A 26,020-nucleotide genomic window follows, 5' to 3' on the forward strand; every position below is an offset into this window, starting at 1 on the left:
CCCTCCCCACTGCCCCACATCCCCTCTGCAGGGGCCAGGACCGGGCGGCTCCGCAGCCAGGCCCACGAGGCGCCGTCCCAGCTGCAGCGGCTCTAGCGACTGACCCTGGAGTTGGCACCATCGCACCGGCTGTACCAGCAGCCTGACACCCTCCAACGAAAAGACAGCCCTGTCCCGGGGGGCTGGGAACCTGATCTCCCCGGCACACCCCTGGGTTCAGCTTCTCCAGAGCCCCCCCGCCAGCCTGTCCCCCCGAAAGCCTGTCCCCCCACAGCACAGAGCCCCCCCGCCAGCCTGTCCCCCCGAAAGCCTGTCCCCCCACAGCACTGAGCCCCCCCGCCAGCCTGTCCCCCCAAAAGACTATCCCCCCACAGCACAGAGCCCCCCCGCCAGCCTGTCCCCCCGAAAGCCTGTCCCCCCACAGCACAGAGCCCCCCCGCCAGCCTGTCCCCCCGAAAGCCTGTCCCCCCACAGCACTGAGCCCCCCCGCCAGCCTGTCCCCCAAAAGACTATCCCCCCACAGCACAGAGCCCCCCGCCAGCCTGTCCCCCCAAAAGACTATCCCCCCACAGCACTGAGCCCCCCCGCCAGCCTGTCCCCCCAAAAGACTATCCCCCCACAGCACTGAGCCCCCCCGCCAGCCTGTCCCCCCGAAAGCCTGTCCCCCCACAGCACTGAGCCCCCCCGCCAGCCTGTCCCCCCAAAAGCCTGTCCCCCCACAGCACAGAGCCCCCGCCAGCCTGTCCCCCCGAAAGCCTGTCCCCCCACAGCACTGAGCCCCCCCGCCAGCCTGTCCCCCCGAAAGCCTGTCCCCCCACAGCACAGAGCCCCCCGCCAGCCTGTCCCCCCGAAAGCCTGTCCCCCCACAGCACTGAGCCCCTCCGCCAGCCTGTCCCCCCGAAAGCCTGTCCCCCCACAGCACTGAGCCCCCCCGCCAGCCTGTCCCCCCGAAAGACTATCCCCCCACAGCACTGAGCCCCCCCGCCAGCCTGTCCCCCCGAAAGCCTGTCCCCCCACAGCACAGAGCCCCCCCGCCAGCCTGTCCCCCCGAAAGCCTGTCCCCCCACAGCACTGAGCCCCCCCGCCAGCCTGTCCCCCCGAAAGCCTGTCCCCCCACAGCACTGAGCCCCCCCGCCAGCCTGTCCCCCCGAAAGCCTGTCCCCCCACAGCACTGAGCCCCCCCGCCAGCCTGTCCCCCCGAAAGCCTGTCCCCCCACAGCACTGAGCCCCCCCGCCAGCCTGTCCCCCCGAAAGCCTGTCCCCCCACAGCACTGAGCCCCCCGCCAGCCTGACCCCCGCCAGCCTGTCCCCCCTGAAAGCCTGTCCCCCCACAGCACTGAGCCCCCCCGCCAGCCTGTCCCCCCCGAAAGCCTGTCCCCCCACAGCACTGAGCCCCCCCCACCAGCCTGTCCCCCCGAAAGCCTGTCCCCCCACAGCACTGAGCCCCCCCGCCAGCCTGTCCCCCCGAAAGCCTGTCCCCCCACAGCACTGAGCCCCCCCGCCAGCCTGTCCCCCCGAAAGCCTGTCCCCCCACAGCACAGAGCCCCCCCCCACCAGCCTGTCCCCCCTGAAAGCCTGTCCCCCCACAGCACTGAGCCCCCCCGCCAGCCTGTCCCCCCTGAAAGCCTGTCCCCCCCACAGCACAGAGCCCCCCCGCCAGCCTGTCCCCCCCCGAAAGCCTGTCCCCCCACAGCACAGAGCCCCCCCGCCAGCCTGTCCCCCCGAAAGCCTGTCCCCCCACAGCACAGAGCCCCCCCGCCAGCCTGTCACCCCCGCCAGCCTGTCCCCCCACAGCACAGAGCCCCCCCGCCAGCCTGTCCCCCTGAAAGCCTGTCCCCCCACAGCACAGAGCCCCCCCGCCAGCCTGTCCCCCTGAAAGCCTGTCCCCCCACAGCACAGAGCCCCCCCCGCCAGCCTGTCACCCCCGAAAGCCTGTCCCCCCACAGCACAGAGCCCCCCCGCCAGCCTGTCCCCCCCGAAAGCCTGTCCCCCCACAGCACAGAGCCCCCCCGCCAGCCTGTCCCCCCTGAAAGCCTGTCCCCCCACAGCACTGAGCCCCCCGCCAGCCTGTCCCCCCACAGCACAGAGCCCCCCCGCCAGCCTGTCCCCCCTGAAAGCCTGTCCCCCCACAGCACTGAGCCCCCCCGCCAGCCTGTCCCCCCACAGCACTGAGCCCCCCCGCCAGCCTGTCCCCCCCACCAGCCTGTCCCCCCACAGCACAGAGCCCCCCCGCCAGCCTGTCCCCCCTGAAAGCCTGTCCCCCCACAGCACTGAGCCCCCCCGCCAGCCTGTCCCCCCTGAAAGCCTGTCCCCCCACAGCACAGAGCCCCCCCGCCAGCCTGTCCCCCCCTGAAAGCCTGTCCCCCCACAGCACAGAGCCCCCCCGCCAGCCTGTCCCCCCCTGAAAGCCTGTCCCCCCACAGCACAGAGCCCCCCCGCCAGCCTGTCCCCCCTGAAAGCCTGTCCCCCCACAGCACAGAGCCCCCCCCGCCAGCCTGTCCCCCCTGAAAGCCTGTCCCCCCACAGCACAGAGCCCCCCCGCCAGCCTGTCCCCCCGAAAGCCTGTCCCCCCACAGCACAGAGCCCCCCCCCACCAGCCTGTCCCCCCTGAAAGCCTGTCCCCCCACAGCACAGAGCCCCCCCGCCAGCCTGTCCCCCTGAAAGCCTGTCCCCCCACAGCACTGAGCCCCCCCGCCAGCCTGTCCCCCCTGAAAGCCTGTCCCCCCCACAGCACAGAGCCCCCCCGCCAGCCTGTCCCCCCTGAAAGCCTGTCCCCCCACAGCACAGAGCCCCCCCCGCCAGCCTGTCCCCCCTGAAAGCCTGTCCCCCCACAGCACTGAGCCCCCCCGCCAGCCTGTCCCCCCGAAAGCCTGTCCCCCCACAGCACTGAGCCCCCCCGCCAGCCTGTCCCCCCGAAAGCCTGTCCCCCCCACAGCACAGAGCCCCCCCGCCAGCCTGTCCCCCCCGAAAGCCTGTCCCCCCACAGCACAGAGCCCCCCCGCCAGCCTGTCCCCCCCGCCAGCCTGTCCCCCCCCTGTCCCCCCACAGCACAGAGCCCCCCCGCCAGCCTGTCCCCCCGAAAGCCTGTCCCCCCCACAGCACAGAGCCCCCCCGCCAGCCTGTCCCCCTGAAAGCCTGTCCCCCCCACAGCACAGAGCCCCCCCGCCAGCCTGTCCCCCCGAAAGCCTGTCCCCCCCACAGCACAGAGCCCCCCCGCCAGCCTGTCCCCCCGAAAGCCTGTCCCCCCACAGCACTGAGCCCCCCCGCCAGCCTGTCCCCCCGAAAGCCTGTCCCCCCACAGCACAGAGCCCCCCGCCAGCCTGTCCCCCCTGAAAGCCTGTCCCCCCACAGCACTGAGCCCCCCCGCCAGCCTGTCCCCCTTGAAAGCCTGTCCCCCCCACAGCACAGAGCCCCCCCCGCCAGCCTGTCCCCCCTGAAAGCCTGTCCCCCCACAGCACTGAGCCCCCCGCCAGCCTGTCCCCCCAAAAGCCTGTCCCCCCACAGCACAGAGCCCCCCCGCCAGCCTGTCCCCCCCCGAAAGCCTGTCCCCCCACAGCACAGAGCCCCCCCGCCAGCCTGTCCCCCCTGAAAGCCTGTCCCCCCACAGCACTGAGCCCCCCCGCCAGCCTGTCCCCCCAGCCAGAGCCTGTCCCCCAGAAAGCCTGTCCCCCCACAGCACAGAGCCCCCCGCCAGCCTCTCCCCCTGAAAGCCTGTCCCCCCACAGCACAGAGCCCCCCCGCCAGCCTGTCCCCCTGAAAGCCTATCCCCCCCACAGCACAGAGCCCCCCACCAGCCTGTCTCCCCCGCCAGCCAGAGCCCCCCTCAGCCAGCCTGTCCCCCCACAGCACAGAGCCCCCCCGCCAGCCTGTCCCCCCGAAAGCCTGTCCCCCCACAGCACTGAGCCCCCCCGCCAGCCTGTCCCCCTGCCAGCCTGTCCCCCCCACAGCACAGAGCCCCCCCCGCCAGCCTGTCCCCCAGAAAGCCCCCCCTGCCCCCCCCACAGCACAGAGCCCCCCCCGCCAGCCTGTCCCCCCGAAAGCCTGTCCCCCCACAGCACTGAGCCCCCCCGCCAGCCTGAGCCCCCCTCAGCCAGCCTGTCCCCCCACAGCACTGAGCCCCCCCGCCAGCCTGTCCCCCCTGAAAGCCTGTCCCCCCACAGCACTGAGCCCCCCCGCCAGCCTGTCACCCCCGCCAGCCTGTCCCCCCACAGCACAGAGCCCCCCCCGCCAGCCTGTCCCCCCCGCCAGCCTGTCCCCCCCACAGCACAGAGCCCCCCCGCCAGCCTGCCCCCCCTCAGCCAGCCTGTCCCCCCAGAGCACAGAGCCCCCCCGCCAGCCTGTCCCCCCCAGCCAGAGCCTGTCCCCCCAGAGCACAGAGCCCCCCCGCCAGCCTGTCCCCCTGAAAGCCTGTCCCCCCACAGCACTGAGCCCCCCCGCCAGCCTGTCCCCCCCGCCAGCCTGTCCCCCCACAGCACTGAGCCCCCCCGCCAGCCTGTCCCCCCCGCCAGCCTGTCCCCCCCACAGCACAGAGCCCCCCCGCCAGCCTGTCCCCCCTGAAAGCCTATCCCCCCACAGCACAGAGCCCCCCCGCCAACCTGTCCCCCCGAAAGCCTGTCCCCCCACAGCACAGAGCCCCCCCCGCCAGCCTGTCCCCCTGACAGCCTGAGCCCCCCCTCAGCACCTGTCCCCCACAACCAGAGCCTGTCCCCCCGCCAGCCTGTCCCCCCGAAAGCCTATCCCCCCACAGCACTGAGCCCCCCGCCAGCCTGTCCCCCCCGAAAGCCTGTCCCCCCACAGCACAGAGCCCCCCCCGCCAGCCTGTCCCCCCTGAAAGCCTGTCCCCCCACAGCACTGAGCCCCCCCGCCAGCCTGTCCCCCCCCGCCAGCCTGTCCCCCCGAAAGCCTGTCCCCCCACAGCACAGAGCCCCCCGCCAGCCTGTCCCCCCTGAAAGCCTGTCCCCCCACAGCACTGAGCCCCCCCGCCAGCCTGTCCCCCCAGAGCACAGAGCCCCCCCTCAGCCAGCCTGTCCCCCCACAGCACAGAGCCCCCCCGCCAGCCTGTCCCCCCCAGAGCACAGAGCCCCCCTCAGCCAGCCTGTCCCCCCACAGCACAGAGCCCCCCCGCCAGCCTGTCCCCCCACAGCACAGAGCCCCCCCTCAGCCAGCCTGTCCCCCCACAGCACAGAGCCCCCCACCACCTGTCCCCCCCAGCATCAGAGCCCCCCCTCAGCCAGCCTGTCCCCCCACAGCACTGAGACCCCCCTCAGCCAGCCTGTCCCCCCAGAGCACAGAGCCCCCCCGCCAGCCTGTCCCCCCCGGAGACTTCCCTGGGAGCTGCGGGACCCGGTGCAGGGGTCCCCCACGGGCCGGACACAGGCTGGGTGCAGAGCACGCCCTGTGCAGCCAGCCCCACGGAAGCGCCGGCCCCGCCCTACCTGTGTCGTCGGGGGAGCTGCCGGCCGGGCTGGCGTCCTGGTGGCTCGGGGCGCGGGCGGGGGAGCCGAGGAGCCGACGGGCGCTCTCGCCGTGCTCACGGGGCACCTGCTCCCACTCGGCCGCCACGGAGTCGCCCTGCAGCTCCGCGTGGGGCCCCCGGGGCAGGGGGCCGAGGAGCAGGAGACTGGGACCCCCGGGGACTGAGCCGGGGGCCAAGGACTCCGGCGCCGCGGGGCGCAGGCCGAGCTCGTTGCGGTTCTGGTCCCGCGGGGCGGCCTGGCGGGGCTGCTTGTGCCCGTCCTTCACCCACGTGGCGTCAGCAGCACCCTCGCCGGTCGCGCAGCCGGGCCCCAGGGCGCTGGGCAGCGCGGGACCCCACAGCGCCACACTCAGCCCCGGGCAGCTCTTCTCATTGGCCAGGGCGCTACGGCAGCTCCATGGCCCGGACATGGCCCCGGGCACCTGGGAAGGGAGAAAAGCAACGTGAGGGTGGGCCTGGCGCACGGACCATAACCCCACGTAGGACCCGGCCTGGCGCACGGACCATAACCCCCACGTAGGGCCCGGCCTGGCGCACGGACCATAACCCCCACGTAGGGCCCGGCCTGGCGCACGGACCATAACCCCACGTAGGACCCGGCCTGGCGCACGGACCATAACCCCCACGTATCGCCCGGCCTGGCGCACGGACCATAACCCCACGTATCGCCCGGCCTGGCGCACGGACCATAACCCCACGTATCGCCCGGCCTGGCGCACGGACCATAACCCCACGTAGGGCCCGGCCTGGCGCACGGACCATAACCCCCACGTAGGGCCCGGCCTGGCGCACGGACCATAACCCCACGTATCGCCCGGCCTGGCGCACGGACCATAACCCCCACGTAGGGCCCGGCCTGGCGCATGGACCATAACGCCCACGTAGGGCCCGGCCTGGCGCACGGACCATAACGCCCACGTAGGGCCCGGCCTGGCGCACGGACCATAACCCCACGTAGGGCCCGGCCTGGCGCACGGACCATAACCCCACGTACAGCCCGGCCTGGCGCACGGACCATAACCCCACGTAGGGCCCGGCCTGGCGCACGGACCATAACCCCACGTACAGCCCGGCCTGGCGCACGGACCATAACCCCCACGTAGGGCCCGGCCTGGCGCACGGACCATAACCCCCACGTACCGCCCGGCCTGGCGCACGGACCATAACCCCACGTAGGGCCCGGCCTGGCGCATGGACCATAACCCCACGTAGGGCCCGGCCTGGCGCACGGACCATAACCCCCACGTAGGGCCCGGCCTGGCGCACGGACCATAACCCCCACGTAGGGCCCGGCCTGGCGCACGGACCATAACCCCACGTAGGGCCCGGCCTGGCGCACGGACCATAACCCCACGTAGGGCCCGGCCTGGCGCACGGACCATAACCCCACGTATCGCCCGGCCTGGCGCACGGACCATAACCCCCACGTAGGGCCCGGCCTGGCGCACGGACCATAACCCCACGTACAGCCCGGCCTGGCGCACGGACCATAACCCCCACGTATCGCCCGGCCTGGTGCACGGACCATAACCCCACGTATCGCCCGGCCTGGCACACGGACCATAACCCCCACGTACAGCCCGGCCTGGTGCACGGACCATAACCCCACGTACAGCCCGGCCTGGCGCACGGACCATAACCCCACGTATCGCCCGGCCTGGCGCACGGACCATAACCCCACGTACCGCCCGGCCTGGCGCACGGACCATAACCCCACGTAGGGCCCGGCCTGGCGCACGGACCATAACCCCCACGTATCGCCCGGCCTGGCGCACGGACCATAACCCCCACGTAGGGCCCGGCCTGGCGCACGGACCATAACCCCACGTAGGGCCCGGCCTGGCGCACGGACCATAACGCCACGTAGGGCCCGGCCTGGCGCACGGACCATAACCCCACGTATCGCCCGGCCTGGCGCACAGACCATAACCCCACGTAGGGCCCGGCCTGGCGCACGGACCATAACGCCACGTAGGGCCCGGCCCGGCGCACGGACCATAACGCCACGTAGGGCCCGGCCCGGCGCACGGACCATAACCCCACGTAGGGCCCGGCCTGGCGCACGGACCATAACCCCACGTACCGCCCGGCCTGGCGCACGGACCATAACCCCACGTAGGGCCCGGCCTGGAGCACGGACCATAACCCCACGTAGGGCCCGGCCTGGCGCACGGACCATAACCCCACGTAGGGCCCGGCCTGGCGCACGGACCATAACCCCACGTAGGGCCCGGCCTGGCGCACGGACCATAACCCCACGTATCGCCCGGCCTGGCGCACGGACCATAACCCCACGTATCGCCCGGCCTGGCGCACGGACCATAACCCCACGTACAGCCCGGCCTGGCGCACGGACCATAACCCCACGTAGGGCCTGGCCCGGCGAACGGACCATAACCCCACGTACAGCCCGGCCTGGCGCACGGACCATAACCCCACGTAGGGCCTGGCCCGGCGAACGGACCATAACCCCACGTACAGCCCGGCCCGGCGCACGGACAATAACCCCACGTAGGGCCCGGCCTGGCGCACGGACCATAACCCCACGTACCGCCCGGCCAGGCGCACGGACCATAACCCCACGTACCGCCCGGCCTGGCGCACGGACCATAACCCCACGTAGGGCCCGGCCTGGGGCACGGACCATAACCCCACGTACCGCCCGGCCTGGCGCACGGACCATAACCCCCACGTAGGGCCCGGCCTGGCGCACGGACCATAACCCCACATACCGCCCGGCCTGGCGCATGGATCATAACCCCACATACCGCCCAGCCTGGCGCACGGACCATAACCCCACATACCGCCCAGCCTGGGGCACGGACCATAACCCCACGTACCGCCCGGCCTGGCGCACGGACCATAACCCCACGTAGGGCCCGGCCTGGCGCACGGACCATAACCCCACATACCGCCCGGCCTGGCGCATGGATCATAACCCCACATACCGCCCAGCCTGGCGCACGGACCATAACCCCACATACCGCCCAGCCTGGCGCACGGACCATAACCCCACGTACCGCCCGGCCCGGCGCACGGACCATAACCCCACGTACCGCCCGGCCCGGCGCACGGACCATAACCCCCCACGTACCGCCCGGCCTGGCGCACGGACCATAACCCCACGTAGGGCCCGGCCTGGCGCACGGACCATAACCCCACGTACAGCCCGGCCTGGCGCACGGACCATAACCCCCACGTATCGCCCGGCCTGGCGCACGGACCATAACCCCACGTAGGGCCCGGCCTGGCACACGGACCATAACCCCCACGTACAGCCCGGCCTGGTGCACGGACCATAACCCCACGTACAGCCCGGCCTGGCGCACGGACCATAACCCCACGTAGGGCCCGGCCCGGCGCACGGACCATAACCCCACGTACCACCCGGCCCGGCGCACGGACCATAACCCCACGTAGGGCCCGGCCCGGCGCACGGACCATAACCCCCACGTATCGCCCGGCCCGGCGCACGGACCATAACCCCACGTAGGGCCCGGCCCGGCGCACGGACCATAACCCCACGTAGGGCCCGGCCCGGCCCACGGACCATAACGCCACGTACCGCCCGGCCCGGCGCACGGACCATAACCCCACGTATCGCCCGGCCCGGCGCACAGACCACAACCCCACGTAGGGCCCGGCCTGGCGCACGGACCATAACCCCACGTAGGGCCCGGCCTGGCGCACGGACCATAACGCCACGTAGGGCCCGGCCTGGCGCACGGACCATAACGCCACGTAGGGCCCGGCCTGGCGCACGGACCATAACCCCACGTAGGGCCTGGCCTGGCGCACGGACCATAACCCCACGTATCGCCCGGCCTGGTGCACGGACCATAACCCCACGTACAGCCCGGCCTGGCGCACGGACCATAACCCCACGTAGGGCCCGGCCCGGCGCACGGACCATAACCCCACGTACCGCCCGGCCTGGCGCACGGACCATAACGCCACGTAGGGCCCGGCCTGGCGCACGGACCATAACCCCACGTATCGCCCGGCCTGGCGCACGGACCATAACCCCACGTATCGCCCGGCCTGGCGCACGGACCATAACCCCACGTACAGCCCGGCCTGGCGCACGGACCATAACCCCACGTAGGGCCTGGCCCGGCGAACGGACCATAACCCCACGTACAGCCCGGCCTGGCGCACGGACCATAACCCCACGTAGGGCCTGGCCCGGCGAACGGACCATAACCCCACGTACAGCCCGGCCCGGCGCACGGACAATAACCCCACGTAGGGCCCGGCCTGGCGCACGGACCATAACCCCACGTAGGGCCCGGCCTGGCGCACGGACCATAACCCCACGTAGGGCCCGGCCCGGCGCACGGACCATAACCCCACGTACCGCCCGGCCAGGCGCACGGACCATAACCCCACGTACCGCCCGGCCTGGCGCACGGACCATAACCCCACGTAGGGCCCGGCCTGGGGCACGGACCATAACCCCACGTAGGGCCCGGCCTGGCGCACGGACCATAACCCCACATACCGCCCGGCCTGGCGCATGGATCATAACCCCACATACCGCCCAGCCTGGCGCACGGACCATAACACCACATACCGCCCAGCCTGGCGCACGGACCATAACCCCACGTACCGCCCGGCCCGGCGCACGGACCATAACCCCACGTACCGCCCGGCCCGGCGCACGGACCATAACCCCCACGTACCGCCCGGCCTGGCGCACGGACCATAACCCCACGTAGGGCCCGGCCTGGCGCACGGACCATAACCCCCACGTACCGCCCGGCCCGGCGCACGGACCATAACCCCCACGTACCGCCCGGCCTGGCGCACGGACCATAACCCCCACGTACCGCCCGGCCTGGCGCACGGACCATAACCCCACGTAGGGCCCGGCCTGGCGCACGGACCATAACCCCACGTACCACCCGGCCTGGCGCACGGACCATAACCCCCACGTACCGCCCGGCCTGGCGCACGGACCATAAACCCCCACGTACCGCCCGGCCCGGCGCACGGACCATAACCCCCACGTACCGCCCGGCCTGGCGCACGGACCATAACCCCCACGTACCGCCCGGCCTGGCGCACGGACCATAAACCCACGTACCGCCCGGCCCGACGCACGGACCATAACCCCCACGTACCGCCCGGCCTGAAGCACTGACCATAACTCCCACGTACCTCCCGGCCTGACGCACGGACCATATCTCCCACGTAGCGCCCGGCCTGGCGCACGGACCATAACCCCCAAGTATCGCCCGGCCTGGCGCACGGACCATAACCCCCAAGTATCGCCCGGCCTGGTGCACGGACCATAACCCCCACGTACCGCCCGGCCTGGCGCACGGACCATAACCCCCAAGTATCGCCCGGCCTGGCGCACGGACCATAACCCCCACGTACCGCCCAGCCTGGCGCACGGACCATAACCCCCAAGTATCGCCTGGCCTGGCGCACGGACCATAACCCCCAAGTATCGCCCGGCCTGGTGCACGGACCATAACCCCCACGTATCGCCCGGCCTGGTGCACGGACCATATCTCCCACGTAGCGCCCGGCCTGGCGCACGGACCATAACCCCCACGTACCGCCCGGCCTAGCGCACCTACCATAAACCCCCACGTACCGTCCGGCCCGACGCACGGACCATAACCCCCACGTATCGCCCGCCCTGGCGCACGGACCATAACCCCCACGTACCGCCCGGCCTGGCGCATGGACCATAACCCCCACGTACCGCCCGGCCTGGCGCACGGACCATATCCCCCACGTAGGGCCCGGCCTGGCTCACGGACCATAACCCCACGTAGGGCCCGGCCTGGCGCACGGACCATAACCCCCACGTACCGCCCGGCCCGGCGCACGGACCATAAACCCCCACGTACCGCCCAGCCTGGCGCACGGACCATAACCCCCACGTACCGCCCGGCCCGGCGCACGGACCATAACCCCCACGTACCGCCCAGCCTGGCGCACGGACCATAAACCCCCACGTACCGCCCGGCCCGGCGCACGGACCATAACCCCACGTACTGCCCGGCCTGGCGCACGGACCATAACCCCCACGTACCGCCCTGCCTGGCGCACGGACCATAACCCTACATACAGCCCGGCCTGGTGAACGGACCATAACCCCACGTAGGGCCTGGCCTGGCGCACGAACCATAACCCCACGTACGGCCTGGCCTGGCGCACGGACGATAACCCCACGTACTGCCTGGCCTGGCGCACGGACCATAACCCCACGTAGGGCCCGGCCTGGCGCACGGACCATAACCCCCACGTACCGCCCTGCCTGGCGCACGGACCATAACCCCACGTAGGGCCCGGCCTGGCGCACGGACCATAACCCCACGTATCGCCCTGCCTGGCGCACGGACCATAACCCCACGTACAGCCCGGCCTGGTGCACGGACCATAACCCCCACGTACCGCCCGTCCCGTCGCACGGACCATAACCCCACGTACCGCCCGGCCTGGCGCACGGACCATAACCCCCACGTACCGCCCGGCCCGTCGCATGGACCATAAACCCCCACGTACCGCCCGGCCTGGCGCACGGACCATAACCCCCACGTAGGGCCCGGCCTGGCGCACGGACCATAACCCCCACGTACTGCCCGGCCTGGCGCACGGACCATAACCCCCACGTAGGGCCCGGCCTGGCGCACGGACCATAACCCCACGTACTGCCCGGCCTGGCGCACGGACCATAAACCCCCACGTACCGCCCTGTCTGGCGCATGGACCATAACTCCCAAATATCACCCGGCCCGTCGCACGGACCATAACCCCCACGTACCGCCCGGCCCGTCGCACGGACCATAACCCCACGTACCGCCCGGCCTGAAGCACGGACCATAACTCCCACGTACCGCCCGGCCTGACGCACGGACCATAACTCCCACGTACGTCCCGGCCCAACTCACAGACCATAACCGCCATGTACGGCCCCACCCAGTGAACGGACCATAACCCCCACATACGGCCCGGCCTGGCACACGGACCATAACCCCCACGTACCGCCCGGCCCGACGCATGGACCATAACCCCTATGTACCGCCCAGCCCGGCACAGGTTCCGTAACCCCCAAGTACCACCCGGCCCGGCACACAGACCGTAACCCCCATATATCGCCCAGCCCGGCACAGGTTCCGTAACCCCCATGTACCGCCCTGCCTGGCGCATGGACCATAACCCCCATGTACCGCCCGGCCTGGTACACGGACTGTAACCCCCAAGTATGGCCTGGCCTGGCAGAGTGACCAGAACCCCTACGTATGGCCCGGCCCGGTACACGGACCATAACCCCCATAAGCGACGAGGAGTCCTGTGGCACCTTATAGACTAACTGAAGTGTAGGAGCATAAGCTTTCGTGGGCAAAGACCCACTTCGTCAGATGCATGTAGTGGAAATTTTCAGAGGCAGGAATAAATATGCAGGCCAGGATCAGGCTGGAGATGACGAGGGGGATCCAATCAAGGAGGATGAGGCCCACTTCTAGCAGCTGATCTGGAGGTGTGAATTCCAAGAGAATAGAAGCTGCTTTTGTAGTTAGCAAGCCATTCACAGTCTTTGTTTAATCCAGAGTTGATTGTGTCAAACTTAAAGATGAACTGAAGCTCAGCAGTTTCTCTTTGAAGTCTGGTCCTGAAGTTTTTTTGCTGCAGGATGGCTACTTTTAGATCTGCAATTGTGTGTCCAGGAAGATTGAAGTGTTCCCCTACAGGTTTTTGTATGTTGCCATTCCTAATATCAGATTTGTGTCCATTGATTCTTTTACGTAGGGACTGTCCTGTTTGGCCGATGTATATAGCAGTGGGGCATTGTTGGCACATGATGGCATATATTACGTTGGTGGATGTGCAGGAGAATGTACCAGTGACAGTATGGCTGATCTGGTTAGGTCCTGTGATGGTGTTGCTGGTGTATATATGTGGGCAGAGTTGGCACCGAGGTTTGTTGCAAGGATTGGTTCCTGAGTTCGAGTTATTATGGTGCGGTGTGTAGTTGCTGGTGAGAATATGCTTCAGGTTGGCGGGTTGTCTGTGGGCAAGGACCGGCCTACCTCCCAAGGCCTGTGAGAGCGAGGGATCATTGTCCAGGATAGGCTGAAGATCGCTAATGATGCGTTGGAGAGGTTTTAGCTGGGGACTATAGGTGATGGCCAGTGGTGTTCTGTTGGTTTCTTTCTTGGGCTTGTCCCGTAGCAGGAGGCTTCTGGGTACACGTCTGGCTCTGTCAATCTGTCTCCTCACTTCCTCGTGTGGGTATCGCAGTTTACAGAATGCTTGTTGAAGGTCTTGTAGGTGTAGGTCTCTGTCTGAGGGGTTGGAGCATATGCGGTTGTACCTCAGTGCTTGGCTGTAAACAATGGATCGTGTGGTGTGTCCGGGATGGAAACTGGAGGCATGCAGGTAAGTATAGCGGTCGGTAGGTTTTCTGTATAGGGTGGTATTGATATGACCGTCACTTATTTGTATCGTGGTGTCCAGGAAATGGACCTCCCGTGTAGATTGGTCCATGCTGAGGTTGATGGTGGGGTGGAAGCTGTTGAAATCATGGTGAAATTCTTCCAGAGTCTCCTTCCCATGGGTCCAGATGATGAAGATGTCATCGATGTAGCGTAGGTAGAGAAGGGGTGTAAGTGGACGAGAGCTGAGGAAGCGTTGTTCCAGGTCAGACATAAAAATGTTGGCGTATTGTGGGGCCATGCGGGTGCCCATAGCAGTGCCACTGGTCTGGAGGTATATGTTGTCACCAAATCTGAAATAGTTGTGTGTGAGGATAAATTCACAGAGTTCAGCCACCAGTTGTGCTGTGGCATCATCAGGAATACTGTTCCTGACAGCTTGTACTCCATCTGCATGTGGGATGTTAGTGTAGAGAGCCTCTACATCCATGGTGGCTAGGATGGTGTTTTCTGGAAGATCACCTATGCATTGTAGTTTTCTCAGGAAATCCGTAGTGTCACGAAGGTAACTGGGAGTGCTGGTGGCGTAGGGTCTGAGCAGAGAGTCCACATAGCCAGACAGTCCTTCAGTAAGAGTGCCAATGCCCGAGATGATGGGGCGTCCGGGATTTCCAGGTTTGTGGATCTTGGGTAAAAGATAGAACAACCCTGGTCGGGGCTCTAAAGGTGTGTCGATTTGTTCCTGTGTTTGTTTGGGGAGTGTCCTGAGCAGATGGTGCAGTTTCTTAGTATATTCCTTAGTGGGATCTGAGGAAAGTGGCCTGTAGAATTTGGTATTGGAGAGTTGTCTGGCAGCCTCCTTTAGGTAGTCAGGCCTGTTCATGATGACAACAGCACCTCCTTTGTCAGCCTCTTTGATTATAATGTCAGAGTTGTTCCGGAGGCTGTGGATGGCATTGCGTTCTGCACGACTGAGGTTACCAGGCAAGCGATGCTGTTTTTCCACAATTTCTGCCTGTGCACGTCGGCGGAAGCATTCTATGTAGAGGTCCAGACTGCCATTTCGGCCCTCAGGAGGAGTCCATGTGGAGTTCTTCTTCTTGTGCTGTTGGTGGGAAGGTATCTGTGTGTCAGTGCACTGTTCAGTGTCGTGTTGGAAGTATTCCTTAAGACGGAGACGGCGAAAGTAGGCTTCCAGATCACCGCAGAACTGTATCATGTTAGTGGGGGTGGCGGGGCAAAAAGAGAGTCCCCGAGAGAGAACGGATTCTTCTGCCGAGCTGAGTGTGTAGTTGGAGAGATTGACGATATTGCTGGGTGAGTTAGGGGTACCATTGTTGTGGCCCCATGTGGCAGGTAGGATTTTAGACAGCTTACAGTCCTTTTTCCTCTGTAGAGAAGTGAAGTGTGTAATGTAGATCTCCTGTCTTGTTTTAGTAAAGTCCATTTGTGCAGAAGGTTGGGGTTTTATGAGAGACTCCAGATTGGAGAGCTCTTTTTTGATGTTTTCCTGTTTGCTGTACAGGATGCTGATCAGGTGGTTCCTCAGTTTTTTGGATAGTATATGGCATAATCTCTCACTGTAGTCTGTGCAGTATGTAGATAGCAATGGATTTTTCACCTTCAGTCCATTTGGTATAATGTCCATCCGTTTGCATTTGGAGAGAAAGATGATATCTGTTTGTACTTGTGCAAGTTTCTTCATGAGGTTGATAGATTTCCACTCCATACGGCTAAATGCAGTGCCTTGCATGGTGTCAAGTATCAGAGGGGTAGCCGTGTTAGTCTGAATCTGCAAAAGCGACGAGGAGTCCTGTGGCACCTTATAGACTAACTGAAGTGTAGGAGCATAAGCTTTCGTGGGCAAAGACCCACTTCGTCAGATGCATGTAGTGGAAATTTTCAGAGGCAGGAATAAATATGCAGGCCAGGATCAGGCTGGAGATCCCGCATGGCCCCACAATACGCCAACATTTTTATGTCTGACCTGGAACAACGCTTCCTCAGCTCTCGTCCACTTACACCCCTTCTCTACCTACGCTACATCGATGACATCTTCATCATCTGGACCCATGGGAAGGAGACTCTGGAAGAATTTCACCATGATTTCAACAGCTTCCACCCCACCATCAACCTCAGCATGGACCAATCTACACGGGAGGTCCATTTCCTGGACACCACGATACAAATAAGTGACGGTCATATCAATACCACCCTATACAGAAAACCTACCGACCGCTATACTTACCTGCATGCCTCCAGTTTCCATCCCGGACACACCACACGATCCATTGTTTACAGCCAAGCACTGAGGTACAACCGCATATGCTCCAACCCCTCAGACAGAGACCTACACCTACAAGACCTTCAACAAGCATTCTGTAAACTGCGATACCCACACGAGGAAGTGAGGAGACAGATTGACAGAGCCAGACGTGTACCCAGAAGCCTCCTGCTACGGGACAAGCCCAAGAAAGAAACCAACAGAACACCACTGGCCATCACCTATAGTCCCCAGCTAAAACCTCTCCAACGCATCATTAGCGATCTTCAGCCTATCCTGGACAATGATCCCTCGCTCTCACAGGCCTTGGGAGGTAGGCCGGTCCTTGCCCACAGACAACCCGCCAACCTGAAGCATATTCTCACCAGCAACTACACACCGCACCATAATAACTCGAACTCAGGAACCAATCCTTGCAACAAACCTCGGTGCCAACTCTGCCCACATATATACACCAGCAACACCATCACAGGACCTAACCAGATCAGCCATACTGTCACTGGTACATTCTCCTGCACATCCACCAACGTAATATATGCCATCATGTGCCAACAATGCCCCACTGCTATATACATCGGCCAAACAGGACAGTCCCTACGTAAAAGAATCAATGGACACAAATCTGATATTAGGAATGGCAACATACAAAAACCTGTAGGGGAACACTTCAATCTTCCTGGACACACAATTGCAGATCTAAAAGTAGCCATCCTGCAGCAAAAAAACTTCAGGACCAGACTTCAAAGAGAAACTGCTGAGCTTCAGTTCATCTTTAAGTTTGACACAATCAACTCTGGATTAAACAAAGACTGTGAATGGCTTGCTAACTACAAAAGCAGCTTCTATTCTCTTGGAATTCACACCTCCAGATCAGCTGCTAGAAGTGGGCCTCATCCTCCTTGATTGGATCACCTCATCATCTCCAGCCTGATCCTGGCCTGCATATTTATACCTGCCTCTGGAAATTTCCACTACATGCATCTGACGAAGTGGGTCTTTGCCCACGAAAGCTTATGCTCCTACACTTCAGTTAGTCTATAAGGTGCCACAGGACTCCTCGTCGCTTTTGCAGATTCAGACTAACACGGCTACCCCTCTGATACATAACCCCCATGTATCGCCCTGCCCAGCACAGGGACCGTAACCCTCCGTACTGCCCGGCCTGACGCACAGACCATAAACCCCCCGTACTGCCCGGCCCGACGTACGGACCATAAACCCTCCGTACTGCCCGGCCCGACGCACGGACCATAAACTGCCCGTACTGCCCGGCCCGACGCACGGTCCATAAACCCCCCGTACTGCCCGGCCTGACGCACAGACCATAAACCCTTCGTACTGCCCGGCCTGACGCACAGACCATAAACCCCCCGTACTGCCCGGCCTGACGCACGGACCATAAACCCCCCGTACTGCCCGGCCTGACATACAGACCATAAACCCCCCGTACTGCCCAGCCTGACGCACAGACCATAAACCCCCCGTACTGCCCGGCCTGACGCACAGACCATAAACCCCCCGTACTGCCCGGCCTGACGCACAGACCATAAACCCCCCGTACTGCCCAGCCTGACGCACGGTCCATAAACCCCCCGTACTGCCCGGCCTGACGCACAGACCATAAACCCCCCGTACTGCCCGGCCCGACGCACAGACCATAACCCCCCCGTACTGCCCAGCCTGACGCACAGACCATAATCCCCCCGTACTGCCCGGCCCGACGCACAGACCATAAACCCCCCGTACTGCCCAGCCTGACGCACAGACCATAATCCCCCCGTACTGCCCAGCCTGACGCACAGACCATAAACCCCCCGTACTGCCCGGCCTGACGCACGGACCATAAACCCCCCGTACTGCCCAGCCCGACGCACGGACCATAAACCCCCCGTACTGCCCGGCCCGACGCACAGACCATAAACCCCCCGTACTGCCCGGCCCGACGCACGGACCATAAACCCCCCGTACTGCCCGGCCTGACGCACAGACCATAAACCCCCCGTACTGCCCGGCCTGACGCACGGACCATAAACCCCCCGTACTGCCCAGCCCGACGCACGGACCATAAACCCCCCGTACTGCCCGGCCCGACGCACAGACCATAACCCCCCCGTACTGCCCAGCCTGACGCACGGACCATAAACCCCCCGTACTGCCCGGCCCGACGCACAGACCATAAACCCCCCGTACTGCCCGGCCTGACGCACAGACCATAAACCCCCCGTACTGCCCGGCCTGACGCACAGACCATAAACCCCCCGTACTGCCCGGCCTGACGCACAGACCATAAACCCCCCGTACTGCCCGGCCTGACGCACAGACCATAAACCCCCCGTACTGCCCGGCCTGACGCACGGACCATAAACCGCCCGTACTGCCCGGCCTGACACACAGACCATAAACCCCCCGTACTGCCCGGCCTGACGCACGGACCATAAACCGCCCCGTACTGCCCGGCCTGACGCACGGACCATAAACCCCCCGTACTGCCCGGCCCGACGCACAGACCATAAACCGCCCGTACTGCCCGGCCTGACGCACAGACCATAAACCCCCCGTACTGCCCGGCCCGACGCACGGTCCATAAACCCCCCGTACTGCCCGGCCTGACGCACAGACCATAAACCCCCCGTACTGCCCGGCCTGACGCACAGACCATAAACCCCCCGTACTGCCCGGCCCGATGCACAGACCATAAACCCCCCGTACTGCCCGGCCTGACGCACAGACCATAAACCCCCCGTACTGCCCGGCCTGACGCACAGACCATAAACCCCCCGTACTGCCCGGCCCGATGCACAGACCATAAACCGCCCGTACTGCCCGGCCCGATGCACAGACCATAAACCCCCCGTACTGCCCGGCCCGACGCACGGACCATAAACCGCCCGTACTGCCCGGCCTGACGCACAGACCATAAACCCCCCGTACTGCCCAGCCTGACGCACGGACCATAAACCGCCCGTACTGCCCAGCCTGACGCACAGACCATAAACCCCCCGTACTGCCCGGCCTGACGCACGGACCATAAACCCCCCGTACTGCCCGGCCTGACGCACAGACCATAAACCCCCCGTACTGCCCAGCCTGACGCACAGACCATAAACCCCCCGTACTGCCCGGCCTGACGCACAGACCATAAACCCCCCGTACTGCCCGGCCCGACGCACAGACCATAAACCCCCCGTACTGCCGGGCCTGACGCACGGACCATAAACCCCCCGTACTGCCCGGCCTGACGCACGGACCATAAACCCCCCGTACTGCCCGGCCTGACACACAGACCATAAACCCCCCGTACTGCCCAGCCTGACGCACGGACCATAAACCCCCCGTACTGCCCGGCCTGACGCACGGACCATAAACCCCCCGTACTGCCCGGCCCGACGCACGGACCATAAACCCCCCGTACTGCCCGGCCTGACACACAGACCATAAACCCCCCGTACTGCCCGGCCTGACGCACAGACCATAAACCGCCCGTACTGCCCGGCCCGATGCACGGACCATAAACCCCCCGTACTGCCCGGCCCGACGTACGGACCATAAACCCCCCGTACTGCCCGGCCCGACGCACAGACCATAAACCCCCCGTACTGCCCGGCCCGACGCACGGACCATAAACCCCCCGTACTGCCCAGCCTGACGCACAGACCATAAACCCCCCGTACTGCCCGGCCTGACGCACAGACCATAAACCGCCCGTACTGCCCGGCCTGACGCACAGACCATAAACCCCCCGTACTGCCCAGCCTGACGCACAGACCATAAACCCCCCGTACTGCCCGGCCTGACGCACAGACCATAAACCCCCCGTACTGCCCGGCCTGACGCACAGACCATAAACCGCCCGTACTGCCCGGCCTGACGCACGGACCATAAACCCCCCGTACTGCCCGGCCTGACGCACAGACCATAAACCCCCCGTACTGCCCGGCCTGACGCACAGACCATAAACCGCCCGTACTGCCCGGCCCGACGTACGGACCATAAACCCCCCCGTACTGCCCGGCCCGACGCACAGACCATAAACCGCCCGTACTGCCCGGCCTGACGCACAGACCATAAACCCCCCGTACTGCCCGGCCTGACGCACGGAGCATAAACCCCCCGTACTGCCCGGCCTGACGCACAGACCATAAACCCCCCGTACTGCCCGGCCTGACGCACAGACCATAAACCGCCCGTACTGCCCGGCCCGACGTACGGACCATAAACCCCCCCGTACTGCCCGGCCCGACGCACAGACCATAAACCGCCCGTACTGCCCGGCCTGACGCACAGACCATAAACCCCCCGTACTGCCCGGCCTGACGCACAGACCATAAACCGCCCGTACTGCCCGGCCCGACGTACGGACCATAAACCCCCCCGTACTGCCCGGCCCGACGCACAGACCATAAACCGCCCGTACTGCCCGGCCTGACGCACAGACCATAAACCCCCCGTACTGCCCGGCCCGACGCACGGACCATAAACCGCCCGTACTGCCCGGCCTGACGCACGGAGCATAAACCCCCCGTACTGCCCGGCCCGACGCACGGAGCATAAACCCCCCGTACTGCCCGGCCTGACGCACGGACCATAAACCCCCCCGTACTGCCCGGCCCGACGCACAGACCATAAACCGCCCGTACTGCCCGGCCCGACGCACGGAGCATAAACCCCCCGTACTGCCCGGCCTGACGCACAGACCATAAACCCCCCGTACTGCCCGGCCTGACGCACAGACCATAAACCCGCCGTACTGCCCGGCCCGACGCACGGACCATAAACCCCCCGTACTGCCCGGCCTGACGCACAGACCATAAACCCCCCGTACTGCCCGGCCTGACGCACAGACCATAAACCCCCCGTACTGCCCGGCCCGACGCACGGAGCATAAACCGCCCGTACTGCCCGGCCTGACGCACAGACCATAAACCGCCCGTACTGCCCGGCCCGACGCACAGACCATAAACCGCCCGTACTGCCCGGCCCGACGTACGGACCATAAACCGCCCGTACTGCCCGGCCTGACGCACAGACCATAAACCGCCCGTACTGCCCGGCCTGACGCACAGACCATAACCCCCCCGTACTGCCCAGCCTGACGCACAGACCATAAACCCCCCGTACTGCCCGGCCTGACGCACAGACCATAAACCCCCCGTACTGCCCGGCCTGACGCACAGACCATAAACCCCCCGTACTGCCCGGCCCGACGCACGGACCATAAACCGCCCGTACTGCCCAGCCTGACGCACGGTCCATAAACCGCCCGTACTGCCCGGCCTGACGCACAGACCATAAACCGCCCGTACTGCCCGGCCTGACGCACGGACCATAAACCCCCCGTACTGCCCGGCCTGACGCACAGACCATAAACCCCCCGTACTGCCCGGCCTGACGCACAGACCATAAACCCCCCGTACTGCCCGGCCTGACGCACGGTCCATAAACCGCCCGTACTGCCCGGCCTGACGCACAGACCATAAACCCCCCGTACTGCCCGGCCCGACGCACGGTCCATAAACCCCCCGTACTGCCCGGCCTGACGCACAGACCATAAACCCCCCGTACTGCCCGGCCTGACGCACAGACCATAAACCCCCGTACTGCCCAGCCTGACGCACGGACCATAAACCGCCCGTACTGCCCGGCCCGACGCACGGACCATAAACCCCCCGTACTGCCCGGCCCGACGCACAGACCATAAACCCCCCGTACTGCCCGGCCTGACGCACAGACCATAAACCCCCCGTACTGCCCGGCCTGACGCACAGACCATAAACCCCCCGTACTGCCCGGCCTGACGCACAGACCATAAACCCCCCGTACTGCCCAGCCCGACGCACGGACCATAAACCCCCCGTACTGCCCAGCCCGACGCACAGACCATAAACCCCCCGTACTGCCCAGCCTGACGCACAGACCATAAACCCCCCGTACTGCCCAGCCCGACGCACAGACCATAAACCCCCCGTACTGCCCAGCCCGACGCACAGACCATAAACCGCCCGTACTGCCCAGCCTGACGCACGGACCATAAACCCCCCGTACTGCCCGGCCTGACGCACAGACCATAAACCGCCCGTACTGCCCGGCCCGACGCACAGACCATAAACCGCCCGTACTGCCCGGCCTGACGCACGGACCATAAACCGCCCGTACTGCCCGGCCTGACGCACGGACCATAAACCCCCGTACTGCCCGGCCTGACGCACAGACCATAAACCCCCCGTACTGCCCGGCCTGACGCACGGACCATAACCCCCCGTACTGCCCGGCCTGACGCACGGACCATAAACCCCCCGTACTGCCCGGCCTGACGCACGGACCATAACCCCCCGTACTGCCCGGCCTGACGCACGGACCATAAACCCCCGTACTGCCCGGCCTGACGCACAGACCATAAACCCCCCGTACTGCCCGGCCTGACGCACGGACCATAACCCCCCGTACTGCCCGGCCTGACGCACGGACCATAAACCCCCCGTACTGCCCGGCCTGACGCACGGACCATAACCCCCCGTACTGCCCGGCCTGACGCACGGACCATAAACCCCCCGTACTGCCCAGCCCGACGCACGGACCATAAACCCCCCGTACTGCCCGGCCTGACGCACAGACCATAAACCCCCCGTACTGCCCAGCCCGACGCACGGACCATAAACCCCCCGTACTGCCCGGCCTGACGCACAGACCATAAACCCCCCCGTACTGCCCGGCCTGACGCACAGACCATAAACCCCCCGTACTGCCCGGCCCGACGCACGGACCATAAACCCCCCGTACTGCCCGGCCTGACGCACAGACCATAAACCCCCCGTACTGCCCAGCCTGACGCACGGACCATAAACCGCCCGTACTGCCCGGCCTGACGCACAGACCATAAACCCCCCGTACTGCCCAGCCCGACGCACGGTCCATAAACCGCCCGTACTGCCCAGCCTGACGTACGGACCATAAACCGCCCGTACTGCCCAGCCTGACGTACGGACCATAAACCCCCCGTACTGCCCGGCCCGATGCACGGACCATAAACCGCCCGTACTGCCCGGCCTGACGCACGGACCATAAACCGCCCGTACTGCCCAGCCCGACGTACGGACCATAAACCCCCCGTACTGCCCGGCCCGATGCACGGACCATAAACCGCCCGTACTGCCCGGCCCGACGCACGGACCATAAACCCCCCGTACTGCCCAGCCTGACGCACGGACCATAAACCCCCCGTACTGCCCGGCCTGACGCACGGACCATAAACCGCCCGTACTGCCCAGCCTGACGTACGGACCATAAACCCCCCGTACTGCCCGGCCCGATGCACGGACCATAAACCGCCCGTACTGCCCGGCCCGATGCACGGACCATAAACCGCCCGTACTGCCCAGCCTGACGTACGGACCATAAACCCCCCGTACTGCCCGGCCCGACGCACAGACCATAAACCGCCCGTACTGCCCGGCCCGACGCACGGACCATAAACCGCCCGTACTGCCCGGCCTGACGCACAGACCATAAACCCCCCGTACTGCCCGGCCCGACGCACGGACCATAAACCCCCCGTACTGCCCGGCCTGACGCACAGACCATAAACCGCCCGTACTGCCCGGCCCGACGCACGGACCATAAACCGCCCGTACTGCCCGGCCTGACGCACAGACCATAAACCCCCCGTACTGCCCGGCCCGACGCACAGACCATAAACCCCCCGTACTGCCCGGCCCGACGCACGGACCATAAACCCCCCGTACTGCCCGGCCCGACGCACAGACCATAAACCGCCCGTACTGCCCGGCCCGACGCACGGACCATAAACCGCCCGTACTGCCCGGCCTGACGCACAGACCATAAACCCCCCGTACTGCCCGGCCCGACGCACAGACCATAAACCCCCCGTACTGCCCGGCCCGACGCACAGACCATAAACCCCCCGTACTGCCCGGCCCGACGCACAGACCATAAACCCCCCGTACTGCCCGGCCTGACGCACAGACCATAAACCCCCCGTACTGCCCAGCCTGACGTACGGACCATAAACCCCCCGTACTGCCCGGCCCGATGCACGGACCATAAACCGCCCGTACTGCCCGGCCCGACGCACGGACCATAAACCCCCCGTACTGCCCAGCCTGACGCACGGACCATAAACCCCCCGTACTGCCCGGCCTGACGCACGGACCATAAACCGCCCGTACTGCCCGGCCTGACGTACGGACCATAAACCCCCCGTACTGCCCGGCCCGATGCACGGACCATAAACCGCCCGTACTGCCCGGCCTGACGCACGGACCATAAACCGCCCGTACTGCCCGGCCTGACGCACGGACCATAAACCGCCCGTACTGCCCGGCCTGACGCACGGACCATAAACCGCCCGTACTGCCCGGCCCGATGCACAGACCATAAACCCCCCGTACTGCCCGGCCTGACGCACGGACCATAAACCCCCCGTACTGCCCGGCCTGACGCACAGACCATAAACCCCCCGTACTGCCCGGCCTGACGCACAGACCATAAACCCCCCGTACTGCCCGGCCTGACGCACGGACCATAAACCCCCCGTACTGCCCGGCCTGACGCACGGACCATAAACCCCCCGCACTGCCCGGCCTGACGCACAGACCATAAACCCTCCGTACTGCCCGGCCTGACGCACAGACCATAAACCCCCCGTACTGCCCGGCCCGACGTACAGACCATAAACCCCCCGTACTGCCCGGCCTGACGCACAGACCATAAACCCCCCCGTACTGCCCGGCCTGGCGCACAGACCATAAACCCCCCGTACTGCCCGGCCTGACGCACGGACCATAAACCGCCCGTACTGCCCGGCCCGACGCACAGACCATAAACCCCCCGTACTGCCCGGCCCGACGCACAGACCATAAACCCCCCGTACTGCCCGGCCTGACGCACAGACCATAAACCCCCCGTACTGCCCGGCCCGATGCACAGACCATAAACCGCCCGTACTGCCCAGCCTGACGCATGGACCATAAACCCCCCGTACTGCCCGGCCCGACGCACGGACCATAAACCCCCCGTACTGCCCGGCCCGACGCACAGACCATAAACCGCCCGTACTGCCCGGCCTGACGCACGGACCATAAACCCCCCGTACTGCCCGGCCCGACGCACAGACCATAAACCCCCCGTACTGCCCGGCCCGACGTACGGACCATAAACCCCCCGTACTGCCCGGCCCGACGCACAGACCATAAACCCCCCGTACTGCCCGGCCTGACGCACAGACCATAAACCCCCCGTACTGCCCAGCCTGACGCACAGACCATAAACCCCCCGTACTGCCCGGCCTGACGCACGGACCATAAACCGCCCGTACTGCCCGGCCCGATGCACGGACCATAAACCCCCCGTACTGCCCAGCCTGACGCACGGACCATAAACCCCCCGTACTGCCCGGCCCGACGCACAGACCATAAACCCCCCGTACTGCCCGGCCCGACGCACGGACCATAAACCCCCCGTACTGCCCGGCCCGACGCACGGACCATAAACCCCCCGTACTGCCCGGCCCGACGTACGGACCATAAACCCCCCGTACTGCCCGGCCTGACGCACAGACCATAAACCCCCCGTACTGCCCGGCCTGACGCACGGACCATAAACCGCCCGTACTGCCCGGCCCGACGTACGGACCATAAACCCCCCGTACTGCCCAGCCCGACGCACGGACCATAAACCGCCCGTACTGCCCGGCCCGACGCACGGACCATAAACCCCCCGTACTGCCCGGCCCGACGCACGGACCATAAACCCCCCGTACTGCCCGGCCTGACGCACAGACCATAAACCGCCCGTACTGCCCGGCCTGACGCACAGACCATAAACCCCCCGTACTGCCCGGCCCGACGCACA

General features: G+C 65.8%; 1 protein-coding gene across 1 annotated transcript in view; it reads right to left on the reverse strand.

Moving 5' to 3' along the window:
- APBB1 (amyloid beta precursor protein binding family B member 1) overlaps positions 1 to 26,020 on the reverse strand; it is a 100,762-nt gene that overhangs the window by 36,156 nt on the left and 38,586 nt on the right. Inside the window, 1 exon segment of the mRNA XM_089775846.1 lies at positions 5,436 to 5,898. Coding sequence (XP_089631972.1) covers positions 5,436 to 5,886 — 451 coding nt within the window. The 5' untranslated portion in view covers positions 5,887 to 5,898.

The sequence above is a fragment of the Pelodiscus sinensis genome, chromosome 1, assembly GCF_052426305.1.
Source record: "Pelodiscus sinensis isolate ZL-2025 chromosome 1, ASM5242630v1, whole genome shotgun sequence".
Taxonomy (NCBI): Eukaryota; Metazoa; Chordata; order Testudines; family Trionychidae; genus Pelodiscus; species Pelodiscus sinensis.